Source organism: Coenobita brevimanus, chromosome 29 (genome assembly GCF_032717465.1).
Source record: "Coenobita brevimanus isolate Jiangsu-jjx chromosome 29, ASM3271746v2, whole genome shotgun sequence".
Classification (NCBI taxonomy): domain Eukaryota; kingdom Metazoa; phylum Arthropoda; class Malacostraca; order Decapoda; family Coenobitidae; genus Coenobita; species Coenobita brevimanus.
The window spans coordinates 37,747,707-37,769,516 of record NC_136982.1 but is presented as its reverse complement, the minus strand read 5'-3'; the positions used below and the strand labels follow the sequence as shown (position 1 = coordinate 37,769,516).

The following is a 21,810-nucleotide window of genomic DNA, read 5'->3' as shown; positions in this document are numbered from 1 at the left end:
TAACATTTACACGTATATTACCACAGTCAGACACAGGACAGAGTCAGCAGATATTGTAACACAATATATAGCAAAGAAGTTAAACCTTACCTAGGATATGAAGGTTGGACCTTGTTGGAGGGACACAAGTCAAGAATGAGAGCTATAGAAATGAGTTATTTGAGAGGAGCGTGTGCAGTCACATGGAGAGACAGACTGACAAATGAGGAAGTGAAGGAGCATTGTGGTGTGGATGTGGATTTGAGAGGAAACCATCATCCATCATCCAATCCCACGTTGCCCCATGAGGAGCGTGGGAGCCCGGGGCTAGGCAGTTGGTCCTGACATTTAAGATGAGAGTGACCAACCTCACTCATCCCTGAGTGACATTACATGAGTAATAAACCCCAACCATCCCTTGGATATAAACCTTCACTGGCTCGATCCGATTGGAGCACAATAATTACCCACTAAGCCACCAGGCGCCAAAATTTGGTTATATGGTTACCACCCAGCATAGTAAATAGTTTCCTGGTGTACAGGAAACCATTTGGCTTGTCACTCAGTCTAGAGTCACCCATAGGCAGAAGAAAGAGGAAAGATTGAAGGAATGAAAGACAGAAGAGGGAGTGTAAAGCCACCCATAGGCAGAAGGACGAGGAAAGAATGAAGGAAAGAAAGATAGAAGAAGATGGAAGAAAAGAAGGGTGGAGGAGAGGACAGGGTAGACCCCCGAGAGCAGCACTACATTGAGCGAGTGATAGGAAACATTAGGAGAAATACTTTGAGGTGGTTTGGCCATGTGGAGAGGATTGAGAACGAGAGACTAATGAGGACAGTGTATGTGAGAGAGGTGGAGGGGGTGAGAGGGAAGAGGAGGCCAAGGATGAGGTGGAGGGATGGACTGGGGAGGTACATGAGAGAGTCAGGGGTGAGCTGGGAGCAGGGCAGTGAAATGGCAGAGGACGGGGACACGGAGGTGATTTGATTGTGGCCATCCCTTATGAGATTAAGGCGTCCAGTATTAGATAGATAGATAGATAATCTGAAATCCTTATCTCAAACAACACATAGATAAGACTGAAAAAGTACAAAGGGCCACTACAAGATGGGTACCAGGCTTAAAGGATCTAAGCTATGAAGAAAGACTAGAAAAACTGAACCTACCAACATTACAAGAGAGAAGGAAAAGAGGAGACATGATTATGCAATATAAATGCATCTCAGGGAAGGAGAAAATAGACATCAATAAGTATACAGTAGATCCTATGGGGAAGCATCAGCAAGAGGACACCTCAAAAAACTGCATAAATAGAGAGGTGACAATGACGTAAGGAAATTCGGTTTCCCAAATAGGGCAGTTGATCAGTGGAGTACACTAGTGAATGAAATAGCGTGTGCAATAACTATTCATAAATTTAAGGATATATATGATAACAATGGTTTAATACACGGGACAGTACGAGCTTGACTCATTCCTGTAAAGATACAATGAGGTAAGAACACACAGTATAATCATCTGATAGTGAAAAAGATTCAAATATAAAACAGCATCGCATAGAGTGGCTGATGAAGACTAAATCTGACTCATACTGAAGCATGAGCCATTTTCAGAGATTAAGACATACTAGCTTACTTAGTGCATTTGATAATGGTTTCCCTTGATGTCTCTGCTCCTCCTCCTCCTCCTCTAATATTTATCCATCTCCTCTTCCACTTTCTTCTTTCAATCCCTTCTTCCACTTTCTTCTTTCAATCCCTTCTTCAGTACAGTATCTCCCTACCTCCTGTTACATTTCTGCCTCTCTCTAGCCCTGTCCTTCTTGTTTTCTCTTCCTTTCGTATTTAATTCCCTCCCTCCACTCCTTCACTTTTCCATGATCTCTCAATCTTCACTCCTTACATCTTCTCTCTACAAACCCCCTTCTCCCTATATTCTCCCAATCTCCTTTACTCCTCTCTTCAGTTTTTCTTCTATCATTTTTCCACAGCTTTCAGTTCAGCTTCTCTTTGCCTTTCTTTCCCACCTCCATTCTACCACTAATACTGCCTCTCTTCTCCCCTCCAGTATTCACTGTCCCCTTCTTCATTTCACCACCTTCTCCACTGTACATCACTCCACCCCCCTCTTTAGTTTTTATCATTTTCCATTCACCATTCCCTCTTTCCTCCTCCTCCTATCTTTTCCATGACTTCCTGTCCACTTCTCCATTATTTCTCAACCTTTTGTTCAATTTCACATAACTTCATCCTTCCAGTGTCTCTTCAGCTTCAGCTTTCATCTGCATTCTCTCCACTCCCTCTGCCTCTCTTCTTAGTATTGTTTCACCACTTTTTCCTGCACTTTACATTATTCCTCCATCATCACTCCAACCTGTCTCCACCCTCCAGCATCCACCCCACTCTACTCTCCATTTTAACTCGGTCTGAAATTGCTAATTATCTGTTATGAATGCTGAGCTATAGCAAGAGATTAATATTAGAAGTAGATGCTGGTCACCAGGAAGTGCAATGGAAAGGATGTAGAGCTGTACTATTGGCTTTATATGCCATTAACCATATAACCAACTCGTACGTGCTCCCTACGTGTCAGCAAGTGGGTTGGTGGAGGGTTAGTGCCCCTCCCCGTAAAACAAATAACTCAAAGTCAAATGGCCACCCCTTACGGGATTATGGCATCTGGCAATAGATAGATAGATAGACGTTTTGGGAAATAAGCTAGGCTATAAGAGGACAAAAAGCTCTTCCAGTTTAAAGTAGACAAACTCTAATTGGAGCTCCCTCCCACAGGCATATGGTATTGTGTGGAAGGCAATCGACCGCAGAACAGGAGAAGTTGTGGCAGTCAAGAAGATTTTTGATGCCTTCCGGAATGAGACAGATGCCCAGCGCACTTTCCGTGAGATTGTCTTCCTGCTAGAGTTCTCTTCACACCCCAATGTGATCCGGCTTCTCAATGTCCTCAGAGCTGACAACAATAAAGACATCTACCTTATCTTTCAGTTTATGGGTGAGTACAGTACAGTACGTCATGCATGGTATATGAAAGGTGATTCAAAATTTCCATTACCTTAGTGATGGATTACATCTATTGCAAATAAATATTAAAAATATAATTATGAAGTAAATAGGAAGCTGTTGAATGCAATGAAGAGTGTGTTTGAGGGCACTGGGACTACAGTGCTTGTGGATGGTGAACTGAGTAAATTTTTCTGTCTGAATGTTGGATTGAAACAGGGATGTGCCATGTCTCCATAGTTTTTCAGTCTGTGTGTGGATGGAATTATAAAAGAGATGCAAGGTAGGGCAGTGGATGTTGTAGTAGCCCAAATGAGAGAGGGCAGCATTTGGAAGCTTCCTGTTCTGTTGTTTGCCGATGATACTGTATTGTTTAGTGAAGACGAAGGGGAACTGCAAAGCTTGGTGAATGAGTTTGAGAGTGTGTGAAAAAAGCGGGATCTACACCCACCGCAAATTGACTTAGGACCTACACACAGCATTGCTATGGGGGAGTTGTCTGTCTGCGTTGTGTTTCCACCTCTACCAAGTGAATTTCATGGGTAAGAAGTAACTGGCAACTCCTCTGGTGTTGGCGGGAGGTGGTAAAACACTCAGCATGTCAGTGCTTGCCCAGGAGTGAGAGTGGGAGTATATGTTCCTGTCGCGCCGTGCTTGCACCTCCCTCTTTTTTTGTATGCAGTACTGTTTGCCCTGTTATTTTCCTAGAGTCGAGTTGTCATGCCTCGAAAGTACTGCTAAAGGGATGAGAGGGTCTGTATCATTGCATGGAGGCAGGATAATGTCCCTATCAACACAATTTGTGAACGTACTGGACATGCAAAGTTGACCGTCGTGAAGATTCTTGCTGCAACGCGCGGCCTTCCACCTGATGTTGTACCAGAGCACAAGCATGGTGGTGGAAAGAAGAGGACGACTTCCAGAGGTATAGATACGCTTCTGAAGAGGGAAGTACTCAAGAATCCTCGACTGACATCAGCAGAATTGAAGAGAATGCATCCCCAGCTGTTACAAGACTTGTCAATTCGAACTATCCAACACCACTTGCAGAAGGAGCTGGGTTTGCCAAGCCGCGCCACAGCCAAGAAACCGCTTCTCTTTGACCGCATGAAGAAGCAGCGCATTCAGTTTGCCAAGAAGTATGCACACTGGACATTGGATGAGTGGAGAAAAGTTATGTTTTCCGATGAAAGCACATTTCAAGTGTTCCAGGTGCATTCTGGCATGGTTCGTCGCCCTGCCTCCTGTAGTCGATATGACCCTGCTCACACGGTGCTGACTGTTAAGCACCCACAATCAATAATGGTATGGAGGTGTTTCTCAGGTGAAATGGGAAGGGGAGGCCTCTACTTTCTTCCTAAGAACTTGATGATGAATGGTGGCTGGTACATTCAAGTTCTGAAAGATCATTTGTTATACTTTTTTGCCAATCATGGGTGTGACTTTTTCATGCATTATTCAGCTCCATATCACAGGTCAAGAAAGGTGACAAAATGGCTTCAGGATAATTGGATTGAGGTCCTTGACTGGCCTGGCATCAGTCCGGATCTAAATCTGATAGAAAGCTGCTAGGCAAACTTGAAGAAAATCCTGGCAGAGAAAAAGACACCCAATCTGGACAACCTCAAGACTGAACTGACAAATGTTTGGTGCAAAGAAATGTCCTTAGATTACTTTAGAGATCTAAGTGATTCCATGCCAAAACGCATCCAACTGGTTCTGAAAAACAAGGAAAACGTGATTTCATATTAACCCGCTGCGTCCCGTTGATGTATATATACGTCCACACGTTTTGTCACTGTCAGTCCCGTTGATGTATATAAATGCGCATCAATTGCAAGGTCCCTAATTTGCACAATTTTCAATTTTTGCACATGATTTTTGGTACGTATAAACGGGACACCTTCCTCTACAAAATGCCAGGCAGGGACAGTGCCTTACCCCGCATGACTTCCCCCCCCCACACACACACACACACCATTGTCTCGGCAATTCACCTGTTACCAGTGACCTGGCCAGTAAAGGCATGTCGTGCCACGGTACGAAATTCAGGGCAGGAGTGATTCCCCAATCGATGACAATTTGGAGGACAAAGTTTACGTAGCATTAGTGGAAGAAACAGTCAGAAATGATGATCAGGTAATGTCACCATAAAAGATCAGGTATGTTGATGTGTCTGGTGAGTGAAACAATGCTTATATTGCCTATATTATTGTGTGAAAACCAATATACTCTCATACTGCATATGAATTCGTACCAAATAAATAAATAAATACCATTTATGAGTGGTGTGGAATAGTTACCCTCCCATAGAACTTGTTTTCTTTGGAGTCAGCCTGATAGAAAACCCAATAAGGTAAGGGGTACTGCTACCTGTATCAAGTATTTTAAACCTAGGTGAGCGATTTCTCTATGAATTTTTGAGGTTTCTCAGCAAAAGCGGAGGTTTGACCCAAAATTTTTTTTTCCAAAATTGGTCAGGATTGGGGGGAGTCGGTGGTGGAAAATCGGTCGGGATGGGGTGGGTTAATGAATGGTATTTCATGAACAAACATTGTGATATACTATGATTTCTGTGTTTTTTGATACCTTGTGGGGGGAGGTCTCAATTTGCAGTTGCTGTAAAGGTGCATATATGGAGGAGCAAAGTTGTGGTCTTTGAGAGAAATGAAGTCACAGAATGCACAGTGAGGCTGGATGGTGACGAAATGGAAAATGCGAGTGCATTTAAGTTCCTGGGTAGTGTGGTAAGCAAGGATAGAAGATTAGAGGATGAACTGCTTGTAAGGGTTCAGCAGGGAAGAAAAGTTGCTAGTTCATTGAAAGTAGTGATAAGAAATAGGGAAATGAGCATGGAAGTAAAAAAGTCACCACATGATAGTATTGTGATACCAACTCTAATGTATGGAAGTGAAACTTTGATCTTGTTGGGAGACAAGTCAAGAGTGAGAGCAGTGAAAATGAGTTATTTGAGAGAAACATGTGGAGTTACACAGAGGACAGGCTGACAAATGAGGAAGTGAAGGAGCATTGTGGTGTGGATGTGGATGTGATAGAAGCATTAGGAGAAATTCATTGAGGTGGTTTGCCCATGTGGAGAGGATGGAGGATGAGAGATTAGTGAGGAGAGTGTATGTGAGTGATATGGTTGGGGGAAGCGGGAGGGGGAGACTGGGGATGAGATGGAGCGGAGTAGTAAATGGGAGAGGAGTGTGTTAGTTGGGGGAGGACAGTGTAATGGCAGGGACAGGGCAACATGGGGGTGTTTTGTTTGTGGCTATCCGGTATTGAATAAAAGCATCTGGCCAAAGGTTGATAGATAGACACAAATGACAGCATATGCTGTACAAACTTAATAACGACTAGAGGATTAGCATATTTACCTTGAGGCACTTAGTGCACCTGTGCATAAAACCACACTGCAAAGTAATGGTCAGTAATGAAAACCAGGTCTGCCTGGAAAAATGGCATGTTACATCTTTTGAGATCAAGTACCACTGGCATCGGGCAAGAGATGCCATGCTACAGGTGTCTGTTGTGAGTTAAGGTCTCAGTCCATTAATACTAAATGTAGCAGGCACGAAAAATACTAACATACAGTCATTGATTTTGAGACTTCTTCATGGTGGGTAACATATCATTTGAATCACTGTATAGGCAATGCTTGAATTTAGGTTGGGACAGCCCTTTCCCAATGCTCCTTTCAGGCAGTTTCCTTTACAGTAGTAACTGAGACTTACTTCATCAACATTTAACCCCTACTGCCTAGAAATGTCTTACCTGAAGTGACTCATAGCCAGGTTAAAGCAGTAAAGATGTCCCAGAAGTAAATGGGTTGCAGAGATCAGAGCCTGATGATATCTTACCCTAGCTAGGTATGATAATCTTATTTAGCCAAACTGAAATTTTAAAAAGACATCCATAGGTTGAAAGGGTCTTGTGATGTGTGCATCTAAGCAAGTATAGTACCTCCCTTTCTAAATTAAAGCCAAATGTGAGTTGAATGGCCTAGGTGAAGTCTGTTGATTATCCTTCATACCTATGTACTCTTCTCCATTCTTGTAACTATTAAGGCAGGGAAAACTAACTTTAAAACTAGTTTCTTCTGTCAGTCCCATCAACCTGGAATTTTCTAACAAAGTGCCGTTTTGTAAGCTACTACAGTTATACCCCAGTTTAACGATGCAGTTGGTTAGGTAGTAGTAGTAGTTCCCCAGGCAGTCTGGCCAAACAGCCCTGAGTCCCTAAGGAAGGCCACGGCTGAGACCAGGCATTCCCACAGAGCTCTCAAGGAGTGTATGTTGTGTTGTGAGTGCAGGTGATTGTGTGCAATGCAATCTTCCATAATGTGCTTACTAGTATGGGGTGCTATGTTGCATCCTGGACAGACATCAGCGACAGAGTCATCCAGCCTCTTCTGATAACTCAAGAGGGCTGGATGATGCACCACATCTCAGCCTGGGCAGGTGGACCTTGTCCTCACAAGGGAGACAGAATTCAGAAGGGTGGATATCAGGAGGCTGTGTATGCAGCTGTGTTGTCTTAGAGTGACTGAATGGAGTGGCAAGTGATTTGAGTATGGATATGTTTCTGGAAGCTGGTATGAGGCAGGCAAGGGGGAAGTATTTGTGTATGATATCATGTGCTGGGTGTTGTTTTGATGTTCCTTGGTGTGTGTGGATGTGCTGCCTTGTAGTGTAGTGGATGGTGTGGGTTTGTGGAGGCTACAGCGAGAATTTGGGTGTCTCTCATGTCTAGATGATCCTTGACTTTGAGGACTTTGGTTTCTTGACGTAGATGGACTGTGGGTGTAGTAGCTGTGCAGCTTGTAATTATTTTTAGAGCCTTGTTCTGTACAGTCTGTAGAGTGTTGTAGTTTGTTTCAGTGAGGTAAGAGGCCCAAGCAGGGCTTGCATAATTCATCACTGAACGTATATATTGTTTGTATATTGTGGTGGTGGTTTCTTTGTTGTGTTCAAATATTGTATGGGCAAGTGCCCTGAAGGTGTTGAGTCTTGGTGTTAATTGATCTTTAATGTTTGTGATATGTTCTTTAAATGACATTGATGTATTGTATGTTACACCAAGGATTTTGGGTGTGTGTGTATGTGTGTGATGGAGGGTGAAAGACTGATGAAGAGAGTGTATGTGAGTGAGGTGGAGGGGGGAAGAGGGAGGGGGAGGCCGAGGATGAGATGGAGGGATGGGGTGGAGAGGTATATGAGAGGGGGGGGGGTGAGTTGGGAGCGGGGCAGTGAAATGGCTGGGGACAGGGCGACATGGAGGCGATTTGTTTGTGGCCACCCCAAATGGGATTGAGGCTTCTGGCAATAGATAGATAGATAGATAGTGTATGTGTGGTAGGGGAGTGTTGTTTATGGTGAGGTGTGGAATGTGACAGTGTTCTTCTGTCCAGTTTGTGAGAAGGGTCACTGAAGCTTTGGCTGGGGCTATTTTGAGTTTGTTTGTGGTGAACCATTTGTGTAGTGTGTTGAGGTAAGGTTGGAGGATGTGTGTGGCTGTGTTTGTGTTTTGGTTTGTACATGTAAGTGTTATGTCATCCACATAGGAAGCTATGTGCATTTGTGGTGTGTGGGATGTGGTTATGTCATACATGTATAGGTTAAAGAGAGTAGGGGACAAAACAGATCCTTGGGGGACACCATTTGTGAAGTTTCTGATGTTCGATGACTGACTGGCAAAGGTTACATGTGCTCATCTTCCCACTAAATAGTTTGCCAGCCATCATTTTGTGTTATTTTGCATGTTTGTGTTGAATATTTTGCTTGTGAGGTTGTGGCAGGGGATGGCATCAAGTGCTTTGCTAATGTCTAGTATGACTAGGAGTGTTCTGTGTGGTGGCCTAGCTGAATTCATGCCATCAAAAATTCTCTGTGTAAGGTCTGTAAGAAGAGTGTTTGTGGAGTTTAGTGGCCTAAAACCTTGTTGTGATGGGGCTAGGGGGGTGTGAGGTGTAACTAGTTTTAATACCAGTTGTTCAGTGACTGTGGAGGGGGTGCAGAGGAGTGTGATGGGACGGTGTGAGGAAGGCAATGCTGGGTCTTTATTGGGTTTGGGGATAGTGATGATAAGGCCATGCTTCCGGATGTTGGGTATCGTGTTTGAGTAGCTGTAGTTTGATATGTTGGTAAGTGCTTGTATGCCTTGTGGTCCAAGGTGTTTTTGGTGTATATTGCTTATGTTGTCTGGTCCACAGGCAGATGAGTGCTTAAGGTTGCTAATGGTGTGCTTCGTCTGGTTGTAAGTGAAACGTGCGAAGTTTGGGTCTGTAAGGAACTGTCTCTTGCGTCGGATGACACGTCGGTCGTCGTGATGGGGGTTTAGATGGCTGCCATATGAAAAGTGATTGATGAGAGTGTTTGCTTGTTGTTTGTTTGAAGGTATGGTGTCTATTGTTGTGATGGCAACACATGATTGTGTAGTGTTTCTGTTGGAGAGTGTGATGCTGTGTAGTGTTTTCTGGATTTTGCTGGTGTTTGTTTTGTGATCAAGTGTTTGGAGATAATTATTCCAGTTTAGTGTTTGCTGTTCAGATATTTTATTGTTTATTTGAGTGTTGATTTCTTGCATTTGTTGTACAGTGTCTTGTGTATGGGGTGTTGTGGAGTGTCGTAGTGTGATCCGTTGTCTGATGAGGCCCTGAATTTCTGGTGTGAAGTTTGGGTTGTGTCTCTTTCTGTTGCCTCTGGGGATGTGTCTTTTGTCTTCATTTTGAATAATTGTATTGAAAGTGTGGACAGCAGGTGTTGATGTTTGTGATGAGTGTACTGTTTAATGTTTCAGAGTGTTGTTCTGTTTCATTTGTGAAGGCCTTCCAGTTGGCTCTCAAATCATTAATGTATATGTGTCTGTGGCCAACTGTGGTGATACTGATTTGGTAGTGATGATGATTGTGAGGTGGTCAGGGCCAAGGGTTTTGACCACTCTCCAGGATGTTGTAGGGGCGAGGTTTGGGGAGCAAAAGGTGATGTCTGGGGATGATGGGAGGAAGAGGGCTTGATGTAGGATATGGGTATGTTGATTGAGATTATTGAGTATGAAAAGATTATCTGTTTGGGATTGTATTACCAGCCCTCTGTCTGTGTCAGGGTTGGTTGTTGACATGCCAGGCTGACACCTTGACGTTGAAATCACCACCCAGAATAATGTTGGGTATGTTAGTGATGTGTATTTGTGGAGAGTAATTGTGTGGTACTGTTAGGTAAAAACCCATCGTTATGCAGGGTATCGTATCTCAGGGTAGTTTTAATATGTAAAGTAATGGGATGCTTTTTTCAGCCATGATCTCCCTCCCCCCAACCAAGTCCAAAACCCACCCAAATGAGCCCAAAGACAAGTTTAAAGCCAATCTAAATGGTCTAACAGATGTAAAAGACTCTAACCTGAGCCTAACACCTGTAAATAACTCACTGAAACCAACAAATAAAATTTGAAAATCATCAAATATGTCTGGAAAAAATCAAACTTAGTAAAATGTTCACCCCACCTATGGCTAAAACACATTAATCTTAGTCTAAAAACTGTTTATAAATCAGCCTAAACACACAATTTTAGTCTAAAATTTCATAAAAACTGGTAAAAAAAATCAAAACCCATCATAAACCAAGGTTTGGCCATCGTTAGGCGGTGTATGGTGTTATTTTTACCCCCATCGTTAAGCCGAGTTATCGCATGTAGGGATATCATACACCAGGGTATTACTGTATACTTTTACTCACCAGAGACGGACTTGCACAATGTGATCAAGAAAGGCAATGTGCTGGAGGACATTCACCGTCGTTACATCATGTACCAACTGTTCCGTGCTGCCCGGTACCTCCACTCTGGCTCTGTTATCCATCGGGATCTCAAGGTAGCTACATCCTTTTTCTCACTGTGTATTCATCCATTGATAGCACATAAAAAATAGTGTTCTGCATTACAGTATAATTAACTCATTGCCCAGAACGCTGGGTTTACTTTGCATTTATTCATTTGCCCTTATAAAGTAGGTGTCTATTTCTTATTCTGGTAATTATTCCATTTGTCCAGTCAAAATTTTAATTTCTCTGGCATACATCATTGAACCAGCGCTTGAAACTGCGTGAGTACAGCAGCTTACCAAGTGAGCCATTTAGGTGAAGGTTACTAATTTATAAAAAAAAAAAAAATCTCCTCTTGCATTTGCTTCAGTACTTGACGTGTCAAGTGGGGTTGGTGGAGGATTAGTGCCCCTCCCTGTAAAACAATTAACTCTAAGCCCTTGGCCACCCCGTGTGGGATACATGGCGTCTGGCAATGAATGAATATGAATGAAATACATCATTGAGCACTCAGGGGGGCTGCAGATTGATTTAAGTTTGATAATTAGCTACCTTAACCCATGGATTGCACAATTACCTTTTTTTATCCCACCCCGTGGTGTGCAAAAAATTATGAACAAAAGTTTATTTTTTTTAGTTTTTGTTTATTATAAACTTGAAGAATAAACATCCAGGGCATCATCTGGTGAAAAAAAAAATCTCCCTCCATCTTTGTGTAGGGCCACGCGTAAGTTTACATAGGGAAGTAGTGAAAAAATGAAAAAACAAAAACAAATTTTGTTTTTGGTGGGTGACTCTACACTGAGTGACATGCCAAATGGTTTCCTGTACGCCAGGAAACCATTTACTACGCTGGGTGGTAACCATATAACCAAATTTTGGCACCTGGTGGTTTAGTGGGTAATTATTGTGCTCCAGTTGGATTGAGCCGGTGAAGGTTTATATCCAAGGGGTGGTTGGGGTTGTTTGCTCATGTAATGCTACTCAGGGATGAGTCAGGCTGGTCACTCTCATCTTAAATGTCGAGACCAGCTGCCTAGCACTGGGCTCCTACTCTCCTCTTGGGGCAATGTAGGATTGGATGATGGATGGATGAATGGATTATTATAAACTTGAAGAAAAACATCCAGGGCATCATCTGGTGAAAAGAAAAAAATCTCTCTCTTTGTCTCTGTGTAACGCCATGTATAACTTTGCATAGGGGTGGAGTAGTTAGTGGTGCTGCACGGCCAGCACGGCCTAATCTGTGGCTCGCAATCCACAGGTTAATCACTTTTTAACTCCTGTACTCTGGGAGACTCTTCTGAGTTGAATACAGTACTGTACAACTGTTTTCATCATTCAGAGAAAGAGGGAAAACTGATTACAGTGAAGGGGTTACTGGAGATAGTTTAAAATCACTTTGTAAGAATTTCTTCCAACCCTGAATTTTACCTGGTCATAACCAGTATAGCATTGGTATGACCAGCCTCAGTAAATAATACTGTATTAGGTTGTTACTGTATTGAACTCATGAGACTAAGTGAATTTGAATTTCCCTCCTAACCAGAATAGCATACCCCATCATCATATGTGAATATAACAAACCTCTTCATCATTTATGATAACTTCTGTTCTGCATTGTACTGTTTTACAGCATTTACTTACCCTTGCTTATCTGTTACTCATATACCATCCTTATCTTCTGTGCAGATAGTCTGGCTGTATTCAGCAGCAGTTCAGCTTCTCTTTATTCTTATCATGCCACCCAGTTCCAAACAACCTAAATTCACCCATGTTCATCCTCCTCCCAGCCTTCCAACTTGCTGGTGGATAGTGACTGTCGGGTGAAGGTGGCAGACTTTGGCCTGGCACGATCTGTTGAACCGTCTGCACAAGTGGAGCCACAGGGTGACCCCACGCTAACAAACTATGTAGCAACAAGGTGGTACAGAGCTCCTGAAATCCTACTCAACTCTAAAAGGTTAGGAGGGGAAAGAAGGTACAGTATGCCCTGAAAATTCAAGGGGATCTGGTTCTCAAAATCCCTGTAAATGCCCAAGCTGCAGATACTCCTTCCAGAGCTAAATGTACTCAGCAGTTCAGTGATAATTACACAGAATCCTCCGTAGTCACACTGTACAGACAAACAGATTACAAGCTTTTTCTCTTCCCTAAAACATGTCTTTGCCACTGAGCATCCCCAGTTAGGAGTGATAGATTGAAATACAAAACAGTACAGCCATACTATATATATCCCTTGAGTGTGTTAATGAATTCCAGTATCTCAGAGACATGAGTAGGGCTACACAAGGATAAGCTGTGTGCAGTGTTGTATGATAGTAGGATGTGGGCAGTCAGGAGGGAGAATGAGCAAAGTGAAATGGAAATTATTAAATGCATCTGTAATATGTCACCGAAGAGGACTAGATTATATGCTGATATGTGCAAGATCTTGGGTAAGGCTAGGCTAAGGTGGCATATGGAGAGATTAAGGGAAGACAGTTGCATTAGTTGGTTACAAGAATGCATGTAGATGGATGAAGAATGAAAGGCTGTTGGAGGAAAAAATATGATGGCAAGGTGCAAGGAAGTAGATAAGAGTGTAAGTATGGAGGTAGTAAGAGATTGTACTCCTCCTCCTCCTCCTCCTCCTCCTCATAACCATCTCAGACTCCCTGTTTCCTCCAGGGGACCCCTGGACAGGGAATGGCCTTGACAGAAGTTCCTCCAGGCTACCCTAACCTCACACACCACTCACGCACTTGGACACTACTTTTCCATCTTTTTTACCATTATATTGTTCCATTCTCTTCCAGAGAGGTTTTGCTGTTTGAATATCTGCCATAAGGTGAAACATAGCTAACATGCATGCATTTAAAGTGCTGTAAAATATTCATAATGATTATGTATAATACTTACCTATGTTACTGTATTGTTTTATTGATAATCCTGGTACTATAGATAATTTTATCAACCACTTCACCCTCCTTTCTGTGATGCAACTCAGTACATTTGACTCTTTCAGATCATATATTCATTCATTCATCATCCAACCTCATTTTGCCCCATATAATGAGTGAGGATAATTTGGTGTTACTCATCCAGATACACACTTGGGGTGGACATGTGGAGCCTTGGATGTATCCTGGGTGAGATGTTGTTGGGTAAACCGATGTTTCCAGGATCCTCCACAATTGACCAGATTGAGAGAATAATGGCAGTCATCTCTCCACCCTCCAGAGATGGTAAGTAATCAGATTGAAAAGGGGCAGTGAAGAAATTTTACTCGATGTATACAGTAATCTCTTGATTATCCAGCATAATAGAGCCAGAGGCGCCACTGGATATGGGCGATGTCTGGATGTGGAGCAATATCCTCTACTGTACCCATACCCTACCTACAGCATACCCAACCTACATGCAAAGTACCCCTTCTAATTTTGGCAGTTCTGTAGTGTTTCGGCTGTTTGTAGACACCAGAACACACATTGCAGTGCAATATAATCCTAAAGAAAACAGTGCATAAAAAAAAATAATAATATCGATATGCACAGTACTCCGCCTAATTTTGGCAGTGTTCAGTGTTTTTCCGGCTCTGTTTAGACATCATAACACACATTGGAATATACAATATAATCCTAAACTCTAAGAAAATAATGCATAAACAACAAAAATACAAAACAAAAACACTACTAATATGCACAACCCTGCCAATATGTACAGTACCCCTCCTAATTTTGGCAGTATACTGCAGTCCTTTGGCTCTTTTTAGACATCAAAATACACATTAAAATATGCAATATAATTCTAAACTAAGAAAACAATAAACAACAACAACAACAAAGAAGGCCAATATGCACAGTACCCCTTTTAATTTTGGCAGCTTTTTTTTTTTTTTTTTTTTTTTTTTTTTTTTTAAATATGAGGAAGAAGGAACCAAAGGCCATGAGCCCGCAGTAACAGTTCCCTCCAAGAGAAAAACAAAATACAATAGAGAGCCAAATTCAAGGTCCGATCATTTTGAGATGCCTGGACACACTGCGTTTGAAAGACTGGAGATCATAGGCAGCAGGAAATACAGACAGAGGGAGACAGTTCCAGAGTTGACCTGTTGCATAAATGAAAGACTGGGAGTAACAGTTAACTCTTGCATTAGAGAGTTGGACAGAAAAGGGATGAGAGTTTGCTGCCAGACGGGTGCTACACGCCCGTCGTAGAGGTGGAGGAATGCAAGCAGACAGTTCAGAGGAGCAGTGACCATTAAAGTAGCGATAGAAAAGAGATAAAGATGCAACAGTGCGGCAAAGAGACAGAGGTTGAAGGGAGTCAGTAAGAGGAGGAGAGTTAATGAGACGAAGAGCCTTTGACTCCACCCTATTGAGAAGAGCTGTATGTGGGGAAGCTCCCCACACGTGAGAGTTGTACTCCACACAGGGGCGGATAAAACCCCTGTATAGAGTCAACAATTGTGCAGGGGTAAAGAAAGAGCGGAGTCGGCTTAGCACACCCAGCTGTTTTTTTGACATCAAAGCACATATTGCAATATACAGTATAATCCTAAAGACTAGGAATATAAAAAAAAAAACTATATGCACAGTGCTGCTCCTAATTTTGGCAGTGTTCTGCAGTCTTTAGGCTGTTTTTAGACATCAAAACACACTTTGCAATATGCAATATAATCAGAGATGGGCACCGCCATCCGCAATTTCCGCAATAGCGGTCTGCACGATTTCAGTTGCTGAATTGTGATTGCAGCTAAATCGTCTAAAACTTGCGGTATTGCCTCGTGGAAGTACTTCCGCAATCGCAATCCTGTCCACAGTCTCCCACGTGGCGGTCGGTGTCGGTTAGTACAGGCTACAGCATGACTCACAAATATCAAGCTTGAACAGGATTACCTGCCAGCGGTGGTGGCAGGCAAGACATTGCTGCGTCAGTTAGCAGTAGGGATAGGTAGTGCCAGGAGAAATGATTTGATACGATACAATACGGTATACTGTAAACCATCATCGTAGTATATTCTGTGGCACGCATAGCTAATCATGCACAGTTGTTCTACAGTTTGACTGATGATGATCTGAAGGGCTAATGTAATGGTGATCATGGAAAATACTTTTTTTTTATGGCCTTACTGAGTTATTATCAGCAAGAGTAAGCACATATTTATGAATTATCAATTTAAGTTCTATGGACTGCATTCTGCTGCTGGTCAGATTGATTTTCCCGAGTGACACAAAGGCTATTTCTTTTCCTTGTACCACAGTGGGGCCTTGCATCTGGTGGTTTCACATCTGGTGACAGGTTAGAAACTTTCCAAAGCCCTGCATCTGGTGACGTAGCCTTATATGTGGTGGGTGCTCGCCAGGCAAAATTCTGTGCGCATCCAGCTCGGCACTTGGTGGCCATCTTGTGATGATGCCATTGTTTACACCACCACCGCACAGACCACAGCTACCACCTTGCCTGACTAGTTTTTGTGCCAGGTTCTTGTGTTTGGCTGTGTTCAGCTGAACTTGTTACAATAGTATGATGGCAAACTTTGGAGAAATGGTGAGGCAACGACCCAGGCTGCCACCAAGTAGTTATTCGTCAACCAATAACCCAAATTTTTGGTCCAATAAAACACTCTTGAACTTGATATTGGTGAGTTTTTATTTCCTTTACACATTTATGCTGATGTTTAGCATAGTTATATTTGACTTCCTCGGGATAAAAAGTACAAAAATATGTACTGTAAAATAGGGTAACTTTTGGGTGACAAATGACTGCTGTTAATTTTTCCCCATTTAAAGTGTGCCCCAGATATGGCAGTGCATGTGGCGTGATTTTTTTAGACTGCTGTATTTGCCAGATATGAGGCCCCGCTGTATTATTTTTATAAAGTTAGGAACGGAGTCACTGGTGAGTAGTGAGGGTCACAGTGACTGAATGTCACTGTGGGAAATTAATATCATAAATAGATTCATCCATCCATCCGTCATCCAATCCTACGTTGCCCCATGAGGAGCGTAGGAGCTCAGGGCTAGGCAGTTGGTCCTGACGTTTAAGATGAGAGTGACCAGCCTCACTCATCCCTGAGTGGCATTACGTGAGCAGTATACCCCAACCACCCCTTGGATACAAACCTTCACCAGCTCAATCCGATTGGAGCGCAGTAATTACCCACTCAACCACCAGGCGCCAAAAGTTTGGTTATATGGTTACCACCCAGCATAGTAAATGGTTTCTTGGTGTGCAGGAAACCATTTTGCTTGTCACGCATTGCAGAGTCATCCACAGGCAGAAGGAAGAGGAAAGAATGAAGGAATGAAAGACAAGAGGGAGTGTAAAGTCATCTGTAGGCAGAAGGATGAGGAAAGACTGAAGGAAAGACAGAAGAGGATGGAAGGAAAGAAGGATGGAGGAGAGGAAAGGGCAGACACCTGAGAACAGCACTACATCGTGAGTGGATGGTGAGTGTCCCCACATAAATAGATTATAAATACAATAACTCACTACATTACCAATTGATTTACCCCCTGTTTGTGCACTTTGTATTGAAAATTGTGAAACTGGATTGTGGTTGCAGTAAACTAGATTGCAGTTGCGTTATTGAGGTAGCGGAATTGCACGTTTCAAGTTTATTGCAGAATTACGGTAGCAGTAGGTAAGGGTCAGAGGTTGCAGCATTGCGATTACAGAGTTGAATTTTAGATTGCGGTGCCCAGCTCTGACGATAATCATAAACGCTAAGAAATCAATGAGTAAACAATAAAAATTATTTTTAAAAGCACTACACTTACCACCCAGTGAACAGCATACAGGTGTCATAACCCGCCAGGCTGTAGCAGGTCTACACGTATCCCATGTGATGTAGTGGGTAACACAGCCACCTAACAAAGGTCAAAGAACTCCTCCTCTTCTTCCTCCTCCTCTCCCCCATCCTCCCTCACTGCCGGTGGTGGTGGCGGTGGTGGTGGTGGTGGTGCTGCTGCTGAAGCCGGTGGATGAGTGGGGACGTGCAGTGAGGTGATGAAGCCCTACCCACCTCAGGGCTCTCTGAAGACAGCTGCAAGCTTATGTCTAACGGCGACTCAACGGCTGTCAATGTGCTCAGTAGTGGGTCTGAGAGTGAAGACTAGGGTCGAGAGGGTGGTGCTGGTGATGGTGGGAAAAAGGGCTGGCACTCTTGGGGGTGGCAGGCTTGGAGAAGGAGTAGATCTTCGTCTGATGATAGGTGCAGCAATTCTGTCGGAGAATGACAGCGTCCCTGACTGCCCACAGATCCATTGCCAGCTTGAGTGGAGCCAACTCTCTGTTTATGAGGGTGCTTGGCATATTTGAGCACCTGCTCAATGCTGACATGCATTGCACCAAGATGAGGGAATGGTGGAGTTGGGGGGTGGCCAGAGTCAGGGTCCTCGTCTTCGTTGCTTTCCTGTCTGCCCCGCAGAGACAGCAGCGATGATCTCCTCATCAGACAGTGTCTGATAACCTGGATCACCATCGTCGTCGTCCAACCAATCCCTCACTTTGTTGACATCCACATCCTCACCTGCCTTTTGTAGCCAAAGATGGAAATATTCCACGTCAAATCCTTCTAAGTCGTGCATGTCCTCGCATCCCTGAAGGAGACGAGACCAACCACATCCCAAGGTTTTGATGGAGACTTCCTTCCAAGCACTGGCCCAGTTGAAAACTGCAAACTTGATGTAATGTCACAGATTCTCCAAGATCCGCTTCCCACGTGTTGACACCTTCATTGTCCTCAAGCACCACCATCACCTCGTCGAGGAACCTCTGATGGTACAGTCTTTTGGCTGCCATGATAACATCTTGGTCCATTGGTTGAATGAGAGCAGTCGTATTAGGTGGCAGAAACATGCACCTTATAGGGCCATCATCAGCAACCAAATCCTCCAGTGGATGTGGAGGAGCATTGTCAAAGATCAGGAGAGCCTTCACCTGGTCCTGAGGGATACAGAACCAAGTTCCTCTGTCTGATAACAGATAACCTCCCTGACAAAGTGTCTGTCTATGGAACCAATCTCTGAAGATCTTTGCTGTAAACCAGGCCTTCACAGGATGGTACCACACAACAGGCAGGTTATCCATCAGTCATTGGAGACAACGTGGGTGTTTTGCATGTTCAGCAGTAATGGGTTTGAGGCAGTGCATCCTGTTAGCATTGGCACAGCACAACACCGAGACACGTTTGGACAACTTCCGACCAAGCGCAGTCTTCTTCTCTTCCGCCAGGGTGTTGGTGGGCAAGGAGCAGAAGAACAGGCCCATTTTGTCACCAATGTACACCTGACTGAGATCAAGGCCCTCCTCGATCAGGTGCTGCACTTTCTGGCAAAACAGCTCAACGTCCTCCATTGCCATGTCCAAAGCCTTGCCATGTGCCTTACGGCCAGTAAGTCCATGTTGAAGTTTGAACCGGAAGAGCCAACCCTCGGATGCTGTGAAGTTGTACAAGCTGTGCAAGCGTGCAAACTTTTTGGCTGCAGCCTTCAACTCGGTTCCACATACAAGCACGCCTGTCACATAGAATATTGACCCCCATGGAAAAGTGACCCACGGGTCACTTTTCTGTTATAGAATTCTGACCCCCTTATGGAAAAGTGATCCACACCCTAACCTAACAACCTAACCTAACCTAACCTAACCCAAATTCACATAAGGGGTCTATTTTCTATAGGGTGGGTCAGTTCTCTATAACAGAAATGTGACCCGGGGGTCAGATTTCCATGAGGTCAGATTTCTATATGACACCGGTACCCCATGGCTGGTGGAACCAAACCAAAGTCGATTGGTCAATGCTGGCATGGTGGGGCTGGGACATCACCTTCCAGTCACCTTGCAAGTGGTATTGCTGTAGTCCTGTTTGTACTAAATCAGCTTGTCCCATGATTTCTTGATATCAAACAAGGTTGAATGGGCCAAGTCATATTCACGCAGAATGCGTGAAGTTCGCCAGCCCACATCAACCTTGCCCAATATCTCACGCTTCTTCTTCAGAGTCAGAACTCTCCTCTTGCGTTTCTCGGGTGATGGTGCAGCCATCATCACTCACACAATAACACCACAGAGAAGAATAAAGGCCTGCAGAAGGTAGGGCACCACCAAAAATGCAGCAATGAAACCAACTGTCGTTTAACCTCTGCCAGGCTTGTTCACACGTGGAGAGATGAGGACAGGAACTGAGGTGCGGTAGCACTTGAGAGTGTATGGCATTGCCATATCTCTACTCATGCTTAGCTATGAGCATGCAAGCAAAGAGCGGCACACTGACCTATGAGCACAAATGCTTGGCTATGAGCATGCAAGCAAAGAGCGGCACACTGACCTATGAGCACAAGGGTCCTTTTCGCTTGGCCAGGCAAATGTTGCAACAAGGCAGAAACTTTGGGTCCCCGTACATCATGGGCCTGAGGAGAGGCGGAGTAATCCAGACAGTGATGCCACTTTGACTGTTTGGTAAGGGGGTGGATGGCTGTACATGTCCAGGAGTTTCCAACTAATCTAGGCGGCTGGGGGATTTCAACCATTCGGCAGGGAACCGGACAGCCATTCTCACTCAGCATGTGGGTTAAGTTCCGTCTTCCTCATGCACTGCCGGAATGTCACCGGTGATCAGGGTGGCTGGGGGATTTTGACTATTTGGTAGGGAACCAGACAACCATTCTTGCTCAGCTTAAGGGTTACATCTGTTTTCCTCGCGTGCTGCCAGTATGTTTCCGGTGATCTTGGTGGTCGGGGGGATTCTGACCATTCAGTAGGGAACCAGAAAGCCTTGTGTGCTGTGCTTGTGGGTTACAGTGGACAGAGAGGCCAGTGAGCCACCCAACCGTCTTTTTTTTTTTTTTTTTTTTTTTTTTTTTTTTTTTTTTTTTTTTAAATACTTTGTAGGCTGGCCAGCCGCTGAAGCCAGAACTTTTATGTCCAGTTACAGACAAATAAATCCAGAAACGGACCTATTAGAGCCAAGGCCTAATGTTCGCATATGGAGCATGACCATATACGGAGCGTCCAGATAATTGAGGGATTGCTATATTTAGATTTTTTTTTCAGCAGTCTTTGATTTGTTTCTCTTTATAATTTATACCAGTGTCTATCTGTCTATAGCCAGATGCCTTTATCTTGTAAGGGGTGGCCACAAACAAGTTGCCTTCATGTCATCCTGTCCCTTGCCATTTCACTGCCTTCCTCCCAGCTCATAGCCTCATACCCTCCTCTCTCATATACCTCTCCACTCCATCTCTCCATCAGTTTATTCCTTAGTGTTAATGGCACAGGACTTCCTTTAGTTTGTACATAAAAATGTTTTGCACTGACATCATTATTGAGTTCCATGTCTAAATATCCATTACCTCGCATGCCAGTCCATGCTGTTTTACTTTATAGTACTGTATTTACAGATTTACGTAATTTAAATATATTTCTTTCTCAGACCTCCAACAAGTATCATCCCAGTATGCAGCAGGCCTATTGAGTAAACCTTTGGGTAATGGGAACAGCGGTCGGAGCCCTCGACCTCTCCGAGAGTTATTGGCTGGTGCTCCCAGTGATGCCATTGACCTAATAGAAAAACTGTTGGTGTTCAGCCCCGACCGCAGGCTGACCGCAGAACAAGCACTCAAGCACCCATATGTTGCTAGGTACTACCACTTGAAAATATCATGTTTTTGCCTGTTTTGCCTTTCAATTTTTAGATAATTTTCTCACTTTTTCTGAGTTACCAATATTCTGCAGTATATTCAAACAATAGGACTTCTATAATTTTCGTGAAGAAAGTATAGTGCACAATAACTCTGTGAACGATTCTACAAGTGCTAACAAACAGGGATAAAGTGTCTTCATGTCTGTTTGAGAGTGAGTGGCCATTACTGTCAGATATGGTAAAAATGCTTCATCAGGACTCTAGTGGTCCAAGCTTGAGGCAGTAACAGTTACTTCATTCCATTGTAATTAGTAACATTCCATGAGCTAAAATTTGCGTTTAGATAACAGTGATGTGCTGGAT

General features: G+C 43.6%; 1 protein-coding gene across 1 annotated transcript in view; it reads left to right on the top strand.

The window, feature by feature from the left end:
* Window positions 1-21,810, top strand: part of LOC145395054 (extracellular signal-regulated kinase 2-like) — a 277,915-nt gene that overhangs the window by 225,072 nt on the left and 31,033 nt on the right. Inside the window, exons 2-6 of the mRNA XM_080268806.1 lie at window positions 2,770-2,989; window positions 10,740-10,870; window positions 12,614-12,783; window positions 13,908-14,047; window positions 21,238-21,445. Coding sequence (XP_080124932.1) covers window positions 2,770-2,989; window positions 10,740-10,870; window positions 12,614-12,783; window positions 13,908-14,047; window positions 21,238-21,445 — 869 coding nt within the window. The remainder of the gene's footprint in view (window positions 1-2,769; window positions 2,990-10,739; window positions 10,871-12,613; window positions 12,784-13,907; window positions 14,048-21,237; window positions 21,446-21,810) is intronic.